Source organism: Strongylocentrotus purpuratus, unplaced genomic scaffold (assembly GCF_000002235.5).
Source record: "Strongylocentrotus purpuratus isolate Spur 01 unplaced genomic scaffold, Spur_5.0 spur5_contig_858, whole genome shotgun sequence".
Classification (NCBI taxonomy): domain Eukaryota; kingdom Metazoa; phylum Echinodermata; class Echinoidea; order Camarodonta; family Strongylocentrotidae; genus Strongylocentrotus; species Strongylocentrotus purpuratus.
The window spans coordinates 2,367,838-2,385,662 of NW_022145566.1; the positions used below are offsets into that span (position 1 = coordinate 2,367,838).

Genomic DNA, 17,825 nt, shown 5'->3' on the forward strand with positions numbered 1-17,825 from the left:
ACCCCCCTGTAGTACTTAATGGTGCTACAGTGGAAACAGACCTGTTAGTAGAAATAATAGTACAACTGGTAAAAGTATAGTAGGATGACAATGTGAAAGTAAAGTCAACTAAGATATTTTTGTTATTTTAATAAAAGCTCATTTACAGCTTGATAGCAAAAAGGAAATTGAGTGAAATGTGTCTATTGTGTTCTCCTTTTATCAAAAGTTATACGGGTATGTCAGATTTCTATTTGATATTCCGTTCATGATTTGTAGTTAACTTCAATATATATATTCAGAAGGAATGCTAGATCACAGCTAAATACTACACTAGGACCCTACCACCCTGATGACTCTCTGCACAGCAATCTCAGCATTGTGAAGATGGCATGTGTGTGGCAGACACAAAATCCTCATAATTCAGTTGTTTTAATTTATGTGCTAGGCCAGACGTATACATTTTTTCTTACGCCTTATTTGTTGAATATTTCTTTTAAGGAAAAACTTGAAAGCAGCAAAGCATTACAAGTACCTTGTTTATTATCATCTGAAATCAAAGAAATTTTTCTGAAGGCTTACCAAAACTGTACAAATAAGACCTATCAATCTGTACTTTTGGTTGTTTAAAAATATTTTCTTTCTACTTTGACAGCCAACATAGATACAGAAAGATGGACTGTGGTGACTGGAGACCCCCAGTTAGCAACCATATCTATCACAAACCTACAGACAACGGACAGCAATGTGTTCCAGTGTATAGCTACCAACAAGTACCAAGAGGAACTCACCAGTGTTGTACTCAATGTAGTCTGTGAGTATACATTTTTACCTTGGTCACTCTGAAATCTGACCCAAATTCTTGACAAGAATATATTGCAGGTTTTCACAAGGCATGTCTAAGACTTCACCTGAGTGATTTCAGATCAATCAATCACTCAGTTATTAAAATGACTCTCAGCCCTTTTAGCCAATTCTATATGATGGTCCACGATGGGAGAAATTATCTGTTTGGTATAGACTAGATTTGCACTAGCACTAGCTGTTAATTCACTTTTTTTATTAAGAGAGAGAGAGAGAGAAAAAAAAAATCTTGAGTCTGTTAAATGTAGGGACACTGATTTTCCGTTTAAAAAAAAAGGTCTTTTCCGTTTCAGAAAATCTGGAATTCCGTTTCCGATGGGCTGAAAAACGGAAATTCCGTTTTGCTTTAGACTTTGTACACATGAAAAAACTTAAATTCTGTTTACATAAGATTTTCATTAAAACATGAACTTGTAGGGTACAAATGTTCTATTAAAGCCGCCACCTTTGACAAGCCACTGATAACCACTCAAAAACATACGGACGGGACTGGATAAACTTGATGCAAAATACTAGTGTAAATATAGACCTACGAAAAATTATCAAATGTTTAAATTTACCAACTTCAAATTCGAACTTAGACAAGCAGACTAAAGTTAGCGGAATATGTCAGAACACGACATATTCCTGACGGAACGATACACTAGTACCGACGTCGACAAAAACATTTCAGTCTTGGCTGTCATGTCAGCGATCCGCGATAGATCGATTTTAGGCGCACATGCCAGCCCCTTTTTCGAAATTGTACAACAGCGTGTGTACACTATTGCCGCACTTAGCGCCCGCTGCTGGCGTGTGTGTGCCTAGTATTACGTCTAGGTAATACTAGCATCGAATTTCAAGTACTAGGCGCACACGCCAGCGCCGCTGCTATTGGTCCAGCGACACAAAATGGCAGCGCCCTGTCTCCTAACAATCTGACGAATATCGCCAAATATTCAGAATTATTTACCATGATTTTAGGGCCGATATTTTTTCACTGCATAACGAATCACAAAACAGTGAAAAGTTTTACGATTTTCTTCTTGAAAAATGAAAATTTTTGAGGTAAAAGGGGTTTTCCGTGATTTTCCGTTCGAAATTGCATTTTCCGTTTCAAATGGTAATTTCCGTGAATTCCGTCCGTTTTCCGTGATCGCGGAAAATCAGTGTCCCTATAAATGGCACGATAAATCAGTGGTAGAGAAGTGGTCTCGTAACCAGGAGGTTTGGGGTTTGAAACCAAGTCGATGCTAGTGCCCTTTAAGGCATTAATCCTCATTACCAAGTCCCTCAGAGAGGACTTAAAGCCGTTGTTCCCCAGGTTGCCTACTTACAAGCATATACATCCTTTCTCTAATAGCAGTCAGGCCGGTACAACAATACCAACCATCAATTATTAACTGTCTTAATATGGAGGAAAGGCATGATGATGTTCTTTTCATGCTACTTTAATGGCAGGGTTGTGGTTCAGGGTGGGGGTGTTTATGGGAGGAGTTGTATTGTCAGCCTTGCACATTTCCATTATTTGATTAGACCGTTATGGTACTGCTACCTCAATGGACACAACAGGAAAAGCGAGTTAATCAAATGAATAGGGAGTCAAGTGATAGTTGTATGTTGTAATCGGTTACTAACATTGTTATCTCTGACATGACTTTTTATCTCTCTCCCTCCATTATGTGTGTAGCCATCCCTGCTAGGATACCTAGTTTCACGCCTCTGACGAGGAGACTCAGTGTTGTAGAGGATGACTCTGCCGCATTCACCTGCCATGTTGAAGGAAGACCTACTCCAACCATAACATGGACCTTCAAGGGATCAGTGGTGAGCAGGCTGCTCAACGTTAACACTTTGGTTGCTTTTTTCGCGTCTCTGCACACTGCATTCATATCAGTTAAAGGGATAGTTGAGTTCTGTTTTCAGACCGCAAATGCCTTCAAAGTGCATTGTTATTGCTCTTATTCTTATCTATGACATTTCTAGTGCCCTTTTAGGACCTAAATTTGCGATGAAGGTAATTTTATAGACCCCAAAATATGTTAAATTTAGTCAAAACGATCATAACAATTCAGCTCCACTTTTTTTTTTAATATGGTGACCATTGATTAATTAATTAATTAAAAATGACAATACATGAGCCGGCAGGTTGTGCGTAATATAACCAATATGAAAAAGCCAACATCGGCATTGGCTGAAATACGAAGTAAAATGCGTTTTTTCAAATTATCAAATATCTGTGGTGGTACACAAGTATTAGAAACCGTTATATTTAGGGATATTTCAGCCGTTTCTGAACCGATTTTGATCAAACAAAGATGATGTCATTTACATTGTATGTTCTTTCAAATTTGACACTCAGTTTTTCATTATCTCACAAAAAAATTATTTTGTGTAGCGCCCTCTGCAACAGAACTCAACTATCCCTTTAACAACATGATGAATGAGAGTATTCATTTTTGCATTGATGCTAGATTTGTGAAAAGAAAATGTGACCTTTCTCTGTTTTTGTTCATGTGGATTTGTTGTTGTGGCTTTAAAGTATATGATGTTGACCCAGGTGAGTGTGAAAATATTTAGTTCTAATGAAAATCAGTCTCTATGAAGCACTCTCAGCTGTACTGTTGCAGTACCATGAGTTCTGTCCCCAGAAGGTATATAATATTGACCCAGATGAGTGTGAGTATATTCAGTCTAATTCATTCTAATAAAATGACGACAGAGGGTCAATATTATACACTCTATGGTGACAGAGCACCGGCATGTGGAGGCCCAAAACTTTGAAACGCTGTCCCAGTATCGCTACGCTCCATTACAGAAGTCAAAGTTTTCAAAACAGCCCTTAAAAGTTATCTTTTTGATAAAGGTTACCATGAATTGTTATTTGCACTGTGGGGGCCCCTATGGTCCTAAAATGTGCTATAGAAGAACTTATTGTTATTATTACGTCTATGACACTCTCTCTCTCTCTCTTTTTCACCCCTTTCATGAATCAGTTGAGCAACGGGGACAAATACACCATCGATGAAATGGTGGGAAGTGTAGTGATCAACAATGCCTTGGAAGTGGATAGCGGAGCATATGAATGCTCAGCTGAAAACTCTATCGATGGAGAAGATCATATGGCGATGGGTAGTGCAACCCTGACTGTGCTAGGTGAGAGCTTGTTTTTTAATTTTAATTTTAATTTTTGGGCTTCTTTTTAGTTTTGATTTAGAATTTTTTAATAATCCCTTCTCTTATTCCTCTTGCATAGGGTTGCAAGTACCATTTTTTCTTAGCTCTGCCCGAACTAAAATTGATTTCAATTTTCTGTTGAATACAAAAGGAGCAACATAATATACAGACTTGTGTGTTTGCAAGATTTTTAAATATATTGTTTGCCCCAATACACTAATGTTTACTTCAGTTGGTCATGTAACCCATTTAAAAAGAAATTGAACAATTTTATGCTGATATGAGCATAGCACAGTGAAGTTGATGATAAAGAGAGAGATGATATTCATTTTTAATTTGTGATCTCTCTCTCCCTCCCATTCCTCCTACAACCTCTGAATAGGCAAGACAATAATCACCCTTCCCCCTGCTGATCTGACGGTTCGAGAGGACAGTACAGCCACCTTCCAGTGTGAGATCACATATGACCATGAGCTGAATAAACCCACTGTCTACTGGATGAAAGACAGTCAGAGACTCGAGGCTAATCAGGTCAATATGCATGCTACTTCAGGGGATTGTTTCACAAAACTTGTCATCAGTGACAAATGACAGTTTTTGTTATAAGCTACTGAAATCCTTGCTTCTGATTGGTTAACAGCAGATTTGTCACTGATTTTTGTCATTTGTCATTGAAAAAAGGCTTTGTGAAACGCCCCCCAGATTTTTATTCAAAGAAACTCATGCATACACTAGACATAATATTTAGATAGGTCTTCATTTTTCTTTGCCAACAATGATATCTTTCTCTCATTTTGATTGATTTTTCATTATTGTATTGTGTTACTTGTCAGAGAAAGGAAATGATTATTATCCATCTGAGGGTTCAAATTAAAACCCAAGAGCTCGCTTGTTTACTGTAGATGTATTAAGTCTTACTCTTCATCACCGTTTGTTGGTAAAGTGATAATTGTTTTGTATCTTTGGGCTGTTTTTATTTCCTTTTTTCTTTCAAAATTGTTTATGAATTTTTAAAAAAAAATTTAAACACTATAATTGTATACAGTGATTTTTTAAACAAAATGCTCTGCTCAATGGTTATTTTAGTTACATTTATTATACAGATTATTAGTAGTTTTTAAAATTATAAAAACATTTAGTATTGCTCATTTTGAAATGCCTGAATGGCCTTTTTGATTGAAGAAATGAAAAAAGTTTAATGAGATCACATTACTAACATTTGTTCTTATTCTTTCCTCAATAGGACAACTCCCTGAGAATAGACAATGCCATGTTTTCTAATTCAGGAACCTATACATGTTTTGTGGAAACAACCCTTGATGAGTCTGCAGGCACAGTTCACTCAGTGAACGCTTCTGCTCAACTCGTTGTGAAAGGTATGACTTAGAAAATGATATCTATCGTGACACCTTAGGTACTGTTTATTGCTTGTACCATCAGGAGCTGTTGAACTGATTCACAAGATGCCCCTGTAGCGAATAAATGTAGCTCTTCCAAATCATGACTCAAAACTAATAATGTTTTCAGTAAATATGTAAATACTGCCTTCATTGGAGGAGCCAGTGCTTTGGATAGTTTGTCAGAAATATGGCACTATACAATTCTGATCATCATCATCAATTCTGAAGTGGTTTTGAAACAGCAAATGTGCTAACAAGCCCTTATTTGATAAATGTTATGATAAATTATGTCATTCAACACAGTAGAAAGAGCTTAAAGAAATGACTTGAGTTTTAACAATTTTGCAGAGCTTATTTATATATAGTCACCTTCTTAAAATAATGACCTAAGTCATATTTTCAAGATTTGAGAAAACAGAGAAATTGAACCAAACAGAATAAATGGATCTTTTGCTCATTTTATACAGAAAGGGCTTGGGGATATATGAATATTAAAATCATTATGGTACTGTCATGAAGTGACTTCAATGGACACACCAAGAAAAGTGAGTAAATGAAATAATTAGGGAGTCAAGTGATAGTTTTATACAAGTATTGTAATCTGTTACTAACATTGCGTATTTATTGTTATCTCTTAGATGACTTTTCTGTCTCTCCCCCCATTATGTCTGTAGCCATCCCTGCTAGTATACCTAGTTTCACACCTCTGACAAGGAAACTGAGTGTTGTACAGAATGACTCTGCCAAGTTCACCTGCCATGTTGAAGGAATACCTACTCCAACCATAACATGGACCTTCAAGGGATCAGTGGTAAGCAGGCTGCTCAACATTCTTAACACTGTTGCTTTTTTCGCATCTCTGCACACTGCATTCATATCAGTTATCAACATAAAGAATGAGAGCATTCATGTTTGCATTGATGCTAGATTTGTGAGAAAAAAATGTGACCTTTCTCTGTTTTTGTTCAGGTGGATTTTGTTGTGGCTTTAAAGTATATAATCTTGACCTAGATGAGTGTGAAAATATTCAATTCTAATGAAAATCAGTCCCTATGAAGAAGAAGCACTCTCAGCCGTACTTCTGCAGTACCATGAGTTCTGTTGCCAGAAGGTATACATAATATTGACCCAGATGAGTGTGAGTATATTCAGTCTAATTCAGTCCAATATAATGGCGACAGAGGGTCAATATTATACACTCTATGGTGACAGAGCACTGGCATGTGGAGGCCCAAAACTTTGGAACGCTTTCCCAGTATTGGTAAGTCAAAGTTTTCAAAAAGGCCCTTAAAATTTATCTTTTTGATAACCACAAATTGTTAATTGCACTTTGTAAAGCGCATCTTGAGGGCTTATGGTCCTGAAATGTGCTTTATAAGAACTTTTAATTATTAGTTTTGTTTAGGTCTATGCCACTGTCTCTCCCCCTCTTATTATTATTATTATGAACCAGTTGACCAACAGAGACAAATACACCGTCAATGAAATTGAGGGAAGCCTAGTGATCAACAATGTCAAGAAAGTGGATAGCGGAGAATATGAATGCAGAGCCGAAAATGCTATCGATAGAGAAGATCATGAGGCAACGGGTAGTGCAACCCTGATAGTGCTAGGTGAGAGGGGTTTTTTTAATGTAAATTTTCTTTTCTTGGCTTCTTTTTAGTTTTGATTTAGATTTTCTTAATTATAATCCTTTCTCTTATTTCTCTTGCACAGGGTTGCAAGTACCTTTTTCTTCTTTCACTTCATTAACGTTGTACTCATCCTCACTACTGTCTATATTGACATTATTAACATGTCCTTCCAAGTTCTTGTTTTCAGAGTGCCCGTTGGCATTGAAGTCCTTTGTTTCGCCACATTTTGCAAAATGTCCCCTTTTCTTGCACTTCTCACACGTCTTGTCCCTCGCCGGGCATTTGGAGTCTTTTACAAAGTGCCCATCTGAAACATAATGGCTGTTTATTCCCGTAGCACCTCCCTCTTGTCGTTGACCATCTCGCCCTCGCCTTGAGTAGGCTGTAAGGTTCTGACTCACTATCACAGCATGGATGCCTCCTTGGTCATGATCTTGTCCACCTGCTGCATTCATCTGGCTCTCTTTAATTTAGGTCGTGGATGCAATTGTCTGTAACTAATCAAGAGTCAGACTGTGCCCCTTTTACAATAACTTAGCATGGATTTTGAACGACCTGCACTTTTTGATGACTTGATCCCGGATATTTTCATCTACATCTTGGAATAGCCGCTTTCTGCGGAGGTCTTGTTACAAACTGTTTAATGCTCTCATTATCCTCCTGCTTAATGCTCTTAAATAAGTAGCACTCATAAGGGATGTTGATTTTTGTCGCGAAATATTTGTTCAGTTTCGCCTTTGCCTTCGGATATTCATCCTGCTGACTTTCTCTTTCCCCTCCTTCCACCGAAGTTGTACCTTTTATGTATTTGAAGTATCTTCCAGCAATGCAATGTCCTGCACCTCAGGTCCAGTGCAATGTAGCAAAAGTGCTTTCTTTTGTTCTGGCTTTGAAACTCCTTTCCCTGTTACATAAAGTTTGAAAGACAGACACCACCAAATCCATGACTGGGAAATATGAGCCGGATCTACATATGGGTTGAACTGACCCAATCCTTGTACCTCGACCTCTATAAAATTGTTGCACACTATTCCTTTACAACTGAAAAGAAGTAATGCAGTTCCTTGCTGTTATTCTACTTTCAGTTTAACTTATTACTCGTCGCCACTTGTAGCATTCAAGCCACACTTTACAAAGTATATGCTAGTTTGAGAGAGATGTGAAAGGTATGTCTTTAATTCAGGAAAAGTACCCAGATGGATGACATAGAAATAGACAATACCATTACCAAATGTGTCGATGCCGCTAGAAATCTTCGCGTGCAGCTAGACAAAAATCTTACAATGAAAGCTCAAATCAATAATGTATGTAAAACCAGTTTGTTTCCTCTGCACAAAATTGGAAAAATCCACTAATTCCTAACCAAAGAAGCTACTAAGCTGCTGGTTCATGCCCTGGTTATATCTCGCATAGATTTTTGCAATAGTTTACTTTAATCTCTTCCTGATGTTCACACCAATAAATTACAAAGAATCCAAAACTCAGCAGCCAGACTAATCACTAGAACTAAACGCAGTTAAGTCCTGTATTAATTATATGATCCTTTTACTGACATATCAATGCCTAAACGGTACATTCTACAATATACCCCTACAAGAAAATTAAGATCAAATGGTAAATACCTCCTGGTAACTTCAAGCACTCAAACAAAATATTATGGCACTTGCTCTTTCAAAAATTCTTCGGCCGAATTGTGGAACAGGCAAGCACAACAGAATCTTTAAGACTCTGTTGAAGACGTGTCTTTTTGTAAATTGTTAATTTTGTTCCAGCTGTTTAGTGATTTACCACAATAAATCAATGTATCTACCCATTATTTGCTAGTTTATCTAAACTATGCCACCATCGGGAACTCTTTAAAAACGTCACATTCGCGCATGCCCCACCCCCCCCCCATACATCGTCTTCCCAACACACGCCCGTCATTCATCCTCTTTCTATTCTCGCCTACCGGTAGGGACATCGTTACAGCTGAGTTACATTTAAAATTAAGGATTTTGTCCTTTTTTCGTTAGGCTTAGCTCTTTTTACGCATTGAATTCCGTCCTCATTTTAATTGCTATTAATTTGGTGGTACAGGTTCCCAAGTCACATTTTTATTTTTGTGGAAATTTAAGTATCATTACTGCTCCGCATATTTCCACTTTCACGACCGTAAATTACAGGCTTCGGTACGCCGCTAGGTTTGGGAGTCTGGTCCTGGCATTACGGCCTATGCTGGTTGGGATTTCTTACGTGTGGTTAGGCGGTTAATATATTCATCGCCCTAATGTCCCACCTTAGCTCGTTATGCTTCGCGGATCACCGCTTCTGCGGTGCGACCTTTTGTCTGTTCGTGATTGTTTGGTTTGGTTTTCGTGCATACTTGTTGGGTTTAGTTTGGAATAAAAACGTTTTATTTGAAACTGTTTGGCTGGAAATATAGTGAGCGTGGAGTTTAATTCACTCTCGCTCCCTTTGTCTGGCATTTCTCATTGTTTACCTTTTTTGTATGCAGGTTCGTGGATATGTCTGGTACCCGTCTCTCCCCCAGCTAGTGCAGCTACTGGAGGTGTGTTCGACAAGCCAACCACTCATTCATTCAGTGTGGCGGCGGGTAAGCTAAGGAGCGCTACTAGCGTCTCGGACAAGCTCGTTACTGTTTGCCGGCTCGACTTCTGTCGAGCTTGGTATGACATCCATTGTTTGGACCCGGGTCCCAGCAAGGGGGCATTCGGTTTACCGATCATTAGCCCCCACCGCAGAATAGAAGCGGGCGTCATCGGCTCGCCGACCTCTGACGCTCGTGCTTTGGGGAATAGTGTCGCCATTGCGGCCACTGACACTCGTAGCCGGGGGAAGAGTGCAGCCATTGCGTCCATTGCACTCGGAACCCGATTACTGGCTCTGCTCCAGCCAGTGACATGTGCAATTTGATACTGGCTTGAATCCTCAGGGGCCGGTTTCCTCCCGTCACAGATGGGTTAAAAGAGACTGTCCGACCCTCCTGTCCAGGGTACGTCCAACAATGCTCAGGTGGGGCTCTTTTGCCGACATTTCCTGTCCACAAGGAGACCTACCTCGTAACTGCGGTTAGAGAATGTCCGACCCTTCCGTCCAGGGTACTGTCCGTCAGTCTCGAGTGTTTACTCGAGTGAATCCACGGCACCCCGTGCCGCCTTGATAACTCAGAAGTACACTCTTCCTAGCTCTTGCTCCCGTCCGCGGGTAGTCATGGAGTATAGCCATGTCCCGGCCATGTCTCAGTCATGTCTCTTTTTAAGTCGATGTCTGCCTTGGGCACACATTAGACTACTGGGAGGAAAGGTACGGCCTCTTTTAGACGCCAACCCTTCTCCATTGCCATCTATCGAGCTGAGCCTCTTGACTACTTGAAGCTCTTTGCTGAGAGAAGCTTGCAGGGTACAAACCCCCAGCCCTCTCGGCCGTCCTTTGGTGGTACAGGCCTTCTTTTACGTGGTCGGCCCTGTCTGGGCGCCCAGGACCCGTCCCGTCATGGTGGCTTGATCTGGTACCAATTGCCTGGAAAGTGTCTGAATTTTTGGATGTCCCCTCAGGATCCTGTTCTCATACTGGTTTGGGACATGCCTCCCGGTTCATATGTGTGCTGGTCTAGCAAATAATAGGTAGATACATTGATTTATTGCGGTAAATCAGGAAAATCAGATTTTATTATATACTATGTAAATCTATGTATCTACCTATGTATCTCCCTCCATCCCCTATCCTTGCGGGGAAACATGTCCGAAGCTTTGTCTTTGGAGGCTCGTGAAAGAGGATGAATGACGGGCGTGCCTTGCGCACGTGACCACTGGGAAGGCGATGTATGGGGTGTGGGGCATGCGTGAATGTGACGTTTTTAAAGAGTTCTCGATGGTGGCGTAGTTTAGATAAACTAGCAAATAATAGGTAGATATATAGATTTATATAGTAAATAATAAAATCAGTTCTGATTTTTCTGACTTCTTTGGTTATAGTATCGTGTACATATTTAATATTTCATTTAATTTTCATTTAGTTTTCATTTTTAAATTTGTATTACCTGAATGTACAATCTATTACATGTATAAGCTATATAGGAATTGCGTATCATTATTGTTGTTATTTTCATGTATCAGGCATAAATGTTCATTTCTATTCCGCCCTATCTCTATTTCCTGCTTTTCTAAGCGCATATATAGGGACTTTCTTTGTGTTAGTGATATGCGCTATACAAATAACGTTCATCATTATTATTATTATTACTTTATTGAGGTTCAATTTAGACTTACAAACAGGCTGCTTTCTATATATAACATTGAGAGTGATATAGACATGACAGGTATAGACTCATGCAAACTATGTTCTGGGCTATTTATATGACCAATACTGATTTAGGTTTGGTGCTAGCATGAATCTACTACCAGGCTGCCCGCCAGTAACCTTTGGTCAAGTGTCAAGACACTACATACCCCTGCTAAGTTTCATTGACGTAGGTATATAAGGATCGTTATTTCGCAATTTTCTTGAAAACTGGGTATTAAGAGGTTCAATTTTCTCAAATTTGGTCAGCGATAGGTTATATATTTTTTATTTGGCTGGAAAAGGCATATCTTCAAGTATTTAAATCCAAAAAAGGGTATGGGTTTGGCCTGACACGATGGAGCTACGTCCACATAAAGAAAACAAATTCCCATAACTTTAGAGGGCGCTATTTATCTTCTGCAAAGCCATTGGAGCGTGGAATTTAGTGTGGCTATGTGCAATTATGAGATAAAGATACTGTGAGAAATTGAGACAAAGCGGAATTGGTACGGGAAAGTGATGGCAATTTTTTTATCTTTATGGGTCTATTTTTCAAGAATTTTTTAGATTTTTGATGGAGTCTGGTTTCGGATTTGAATTTCAAGTATGAAGATGGTATTTTGAAGGGAAGTTTTACATCGCAGATGAAAGAACATCTCATGGACTATCTAGAGGAATTTGTTAAAAGTCTGTAGATAGGAAGGAAAAAAGATAGGCCTTAATCTGGAACAAAAACGGACAAAATGGGGCCTGGATGGTCACGCATGGGTGATTTCGAAAAAAAATTGAAAAGTAGGTGACCTAGATTGGATATCTGAGATTATGCCTACAAAATTTGAAAGGAATCTGGCAAGAATAAAGGACCTAACTAGGAATAACAAGCGCTACATGCAAAATGAATGGGATTTCCTGATGAGAAAAACATTAATAGGGCTGAATGTGAACGAAAACAAAGCAATGACAAAGATCGTCATTGCAATTTTAGGGACAAATAAGTATTCACTTCAATGATTGGTCTGTAATGAGGTCTCCTGCGAGCAAAGTGCCAATGTTCACAACTTCACACCAATATGTACGCCACCTGCCGTTAGCGTAGCAAAAAAAAGAAAAATATTTATTGAAAAAAGCCCAGAGTAACTTCTCATTGCTTGATGCTACTTTTGCATAGTGCACAGTTTCACCCAGGCAGAACACATGTCTTGTATTTGGATCCAGGCCAATATGACATTAATATAGGGGGAGGAGCATGATAATTTATCATAAAAATGCTGCCAACTTTATAATAACACTAATGATAGAACAGTTCTTAAATAACACATACCCTTGAAATGGTCTTTATGCACTTAGGAAAAAGTAAGAAAGAAGTCATAAAATTAAAAAATAATTAATTAAATGAATAATTTTTATTTTTTATTTTTTATTACATTTTTTAATCAAATTTTGTAAAGTAATGTTATGATTTTATAAGGACTGTCGGTGATATTATTGGTGTTATGCTGAATGTTCATAGTGTGGAGTTGTGAAAAAAGTTTTTTTTTAGTCTTTGGACATATACATGTCTTCTACTTTTATAGATTTTAATAAATGCAATATTTTCCAGTGGTCTGGTAGCAGAATAATGAAAGAGAGCATTAAGCAAAGAGAGAGTTGAGAATGAGAGAAGTTGAAAGGAGAGGGGGAGCAAATGAGAGAGAGAGAGAAAAGAAGAAAAGAGAATAGAAGAGAAGAGAGAGAGAGAGTGAGAAGAGAAGAAAACTATGAACCTCCATGGAAAAAACAAAGAGAAAGAGATGGAGATAGGTACATATATAGACAAAGAAAAAAGAAAAAAAAGAGGGACCATGAAAGAGACAAAAGTCAGAAACATGGTTGAGCAGCGGAAGCACGTACACAAATGACCATATAGGCTTGCGGGTGCACCATGTGAGAGAGAGGGAGGATTGAGAAGTCCTGAAAAGGACTCTCGGTTATCTTTCTTGAGGGTGTGTAGCCCTGAAAAAGGACTGTTGGTATAGTCTTGAAAAAGACTGTTGGTTATCTTTCGTAGCTTATAGTTCTAAGGAGCACTATAGCGCTTGGAAAGGATGAGTGGCAGGATTGGCTCGACGTTTAAAAAAGGTTGACTATCCATCGTCAGGAGACCGTCAGGAGACAAATGACAATGTTATGTATCTTGTCCAGTATGATAAATTGATTTTTTTTTTTTAATAACTTTTTTTAGGTACTGATTTTCCACCTTCCATAGTGGAACAGCCTGAATCGGTTACTGGAGACCAACGTATCCCATTAACTCTAACATGCAGAGCTATTGGAACACCAGCACCTGCGTAAGTTGCACACATAGAAGAATCTTAACACTGCAGTTGTAGATTCTCAAGTATGATTGGTAGATTTTCAAACATACATTTTGTCAAGGAACAAATGTAGGTAAAACATATTGTTTGCAAACAACATTCCAGATGGTCTTAAGCTTTTGCAAATGACTGAAATGTCTGTAGCTACTTGAAGATGGGTTTTAGGTAGTTCCTATGTGCAATGCATCATACTTTTTTTAAACACCGGATACTATGGAATTTCTATTAAATGTGTGTACAACAGTTTACTACTGGGAGAAGGATTGTGCTTTATTATTTGATATGGAAGGTAACGCTCACGTTTGTTTGCCTGGATGGGGTAACCTAGCTATAATGATTGAACCAAAACTTGAGGCCAACTTGAGGGACACACTATCATTTGGGATCCCTCAAAGTATCGCCTGCTAGAAGTCGGAGAGCGCATACAGTTCGGTTAAGAATGAGATAGTATTTTGAGAACATTTCCTAAGCAAGGACCCATGCAACCATGCTCACCATGGGGTTGGAAGGATGAAAGTGATAGTTGTGTGTAATCATGTTTCAATGATTTATTTCAATACCAGGTACTACTGGGAGAAGGATGGTGCTTTATTTGACATGGACAGCAATGATCGCGCTAGCCTGGATGGGGGAAACCTAGTGATCGAATCATTAACAACAGCAGATGATGGACAGTACCAATGTTTTGCGAAGAACAGGCTTGGTACAGCAATGTCCCAAAAGATATGGACATCATTGGCATGTAAGTTGATGCCTTCATTGTTTTTCATATAAGTCCTAGTACTGTAAAGCTGTTATTTTCGCGTGATTCATTTTTTAGTGCTGAACGACTCCAAAACTTATTCTCAGGTTCTTAAATTTGCGTTGCACACTTCACTCTATTATTTTCATTCATATCGGTGCATTTGTACTAGTATTGAATGCAATTCAGTCTGTTCAAAACACGCATAAGAAATGATGCTTATATTTTTGCGAGTTCCAAAATTCGCTTTTCTGATGTTAGCGCGAAATACGCGAAAATTAATGTACCACAAAATATTTCTACTTTTACAGTAAGTTTTTAATTGAAAAATCAATTGGTGAAGCCAAGTATCAAGTGTCATTCATGTTCTGGTTCACAAAATTGTTGTCATTATACTCTATGAAATAGAGAATTGGGATGTTAGAATTATTATAGATCTAGGATCGTTGGTCAGTTTTGACATAGAGTACCAAGTTATAAAACCTACATGTTACTGTTATCTCCATGTTTTATCTGCAGTCATGGAACAGTTTGTGAACACTGCACCTGCAATGGTACAAATGAGCCAGGGACAACCCCTGAAGCTCCGTTGTGGTGGATCCCTTGGCGTCCCTAACGGCAATCCTGCTCCCTTGATCTACTGGACCGATGCAGCTCCCAAACCCACTGCCATTGGATACGACGCACGGATTAACCAGGATCTAGAAGGGAACCTGGTCTTTTCAAACATAATTGCAAGCGACGCTAAAGGCTACTACTGTCTATCCATTAATAACGTTATAGGGTCGTTCCAGAGGTCACCAAAAGTCACGCTGAGTGTTACAGGTAGGTGTAGCAGCTGATGTACCTATTAACATAGACACAATTAAACCAGAAATTTTTGCACGCATGAATTCTATCGTGAATTTCCAGAGTGGTTAAGATTCGCCAAAGATTTTGTATCATGGTATCACAAATGACACAGCACTGAATATTCACAATTTGCTAAAATTGCTTGCTGTATGAATGGCTGTTGTTTACAATCCACGAAAGTTTATGGTTTTAGAGTACCTGGTTATACAAAAGGAGGCTAAGATTTAGATTTACAACCCTCCTGTCTTGTATATCCCTATTATTCCCTTAAAAATTCTTTTCTTTCCTTGTGTTATCCTTTAACTTCTTCAATTCATACATACTTAATTGTTTATAGATAACCGGCCCTCTCCCTCCATAAAAAAAAAAAAAAAAATCCATTTACATTCTGCATTATCCCTTCCCTTCCACTTCTTCTTCTCGTTCTTTTCTATTATTTAGTAGACTGAGGCATATTAAGATAATTTGATAATTCAAGGATTTTAATAAGTTTCAAATTTATATTGACCGTAGTTGAAAATCCTGCACCACTTATTCCCTTCATTTTCAAAATATGAATTCATTTTTATTATGATTCGTTGTAATCCGAGAACAAGTCATATACCAGTAACTATTAATTTGGAATGTTTTCTAATAAAATTTTAGAACTACATACTAATTAGGATCGTGTTAATAGTAGGTTATGTTAGATGTATAGCTAAAAAAGGGATAGTTGAGTTTTGTTGCCGAGGGCGCTACACAAAATAATTTTTTGTGAGATGATGAAAAATTGAGTGTCAAATTTGAAAGAATATACAGTTTAAATGATAAAATCATCTTTGATCAAAATCGGTTCAGAGACAGATGAAATATCCATAAATATAACCATTTCTAATAGGCTATTTGTAGGGCCCCACAAATATTCAGTAATTTTGAACCCGCCGTTGAAAAACAAGCACTTTATACGTTCTATTCCAGCCAATGCCAATTTTGGCTTTTTGTTGGCTTTTTCGTGTTGGTTATAATAAGCACAAGTAGCCGGCCTGTGTATTTACCACAATAAATGTATCTACCTATTATTTGCTAGTTTACCTAAACTACGCAGCCATTGAGAACTAAAACGTCACATTCGCGCATGCCCCACCCCAATACATCGCCTTACCAGGGTTCACATGCGCAACCACACGCCCGCCATCTTCCTCTTTCTATTCTGGCATGCCGAAAGAAATCATCTACAGCTAAGTTACTGTTCAAATTTGAAGATTTTTTGTCCTCTTTGGCACGGCTTAGTAAGTTTTGTGCATTTGATTCCGTTCTCATATAATTACGATTAATTTAGTGGTACGTGTTCCCAGTCACAAATTATATTTAAGGCAGAATTTAAACTTTCATTTCTGCCTCGCAATTTCCTTTTTTGCGACCGTTTTTGCAGGCTTTGCTACGCCACTGGGCTGTGCGTTCTGTCTTGGCTTAGAGCCCTTTTGTTGGTTGTTTTTTTTTTGTTTGGTTAGGCAGATAATTATCCCCTCGTCGACGAAGTCGGAGGGGATATAGAAACGCTGCCGTCCGTCCGTCCGTGCATGCGTCCGTCCGTCCGTAACAAATTTGGTTTCCGATTGATAATTTCAGTAATAATTGACAGATTTTAATGAAATTTGAAATGAAGGAACATGATATCAAAATACAGGCTAAGTTTGATTTTGGAGTACGTAGGTCAAGAGTCAAAGGTCATAGCTCATTGAATATGCGAAAAAAATACACATCTGGTTTCCGATCAATAACATTAGTAATATTTGACGGATTTTAATGAAATTTGATATGAAGGTTCATGGTATCAAAACACAGCCTAAGTTCGATTTTGGAGTATGTACGTCAAAGGTCATAGCTCATTAAATGTGCGAATCTGGTTTCGGATCCATAACTTTAGTAATGTTTGACGGATTTTAATGAAATTTGATATGAAGGTTCATGATATTGATTTCCGAGTATGTAGGTCATAGCTCATTAAATATGCAAATCTGGTGTCTGATCCATAACTTTAGTATTGTTTGACGGATTTTAATGAAATTTGATATGAAGGTTCATGGTATCAAAACACAGCCTAAGTTTGATTTCAGATTTTCCGGCCACAAGCCCCTGCCGCACACTGGGCACGGGCATTGTCGGTTTACCGACAACTGACGTTCGACCCCGGGTAAGAATGTTGTCTCATTTCCGACCACTGACATTCGGGCCCCGATCACTGGCATAGCTCCAACCGGTAATCTGTTCATTTTTAGTAAATCCGCAGCACCCCATGCAGCCTTGATAACTCAGGAGCCGGCTCTCTCCCGTCACAGACGGGTGGTTTCAGGCCGTAAGAGACTGTCCGACCCGTGTCCGATAAGTCTGAGGTGTTGGCTTCTCTGCCGGCAGTTGTAGCCAGCACTGGATGCCTTATCCCTCCATTGGGGGCACCTCTGGGGGTATGCTTTTCCCCCCTTTCCTCCGATTCCTCAGGTCCTGAGAAAGATCAAGGAGGATCAGGCGTGGGTCCATCGGGTAGCTCCGCGTTAGCTGAGGAGACCGTGGTTCCCTCTTT

At 38.8% G+C, this 17,825-nt stretch overlaps 1 protein-coding gene across 1 annotated transcript in view; it reads left to right on the top strand.

Annotated features, from left to right (window-relative positions):
• Nucleotides 1–17,825, top strand: part of LOC763963 (neurofascin) — a 61,876-nt gene that overhangs the window by 17,922 nt on the left and 26,129 nt on the right. The window contains exons 7-16 of the mRNA XM_030997812.1: nucleotides 635–793; nucleotides 2,513–2,649; nucleotides 3,819–3,978; nucleotides 4,382–4,530; nucleotides 5,243–5,375; nucleotides 6,074–6,210; nucleotides 6,853–7,012; nucleotides 13,539–13,644; nucleotides 14,235–14,413; nucleotides 14,933–15,238. Of these exons, the coding sequence (XP_030853672.1) occupies nucleotides 635–793; nucleotides 2,513–2,649; nucleotides 3,819–3,978; nucleotides 4,382–4,530; nucleotides 5,243–5,375; nucleotides 6,074–6,210; nucleotides 6,853–7,012; nucleotides 13,539–13,644; nucleotides 14,235–14,413; nucleotides 14,933–15,238 (1,626 nt within the window). The remainder of the gene's footprint in view (nucleotides 1–634; nucleotides 794–2,512; nucleotides 2,650–3,818; nucleotides 3,979–4,381; nucleotides 4,531–5,242; nucleotides 5,376–6,073; nucleotides 6,211–6,852; nucleotides 7,013–13,538; nucleotides 13,645–14,234; nucleotides 14,414–14,932; nucleotides 15,239–17,825) is intronic.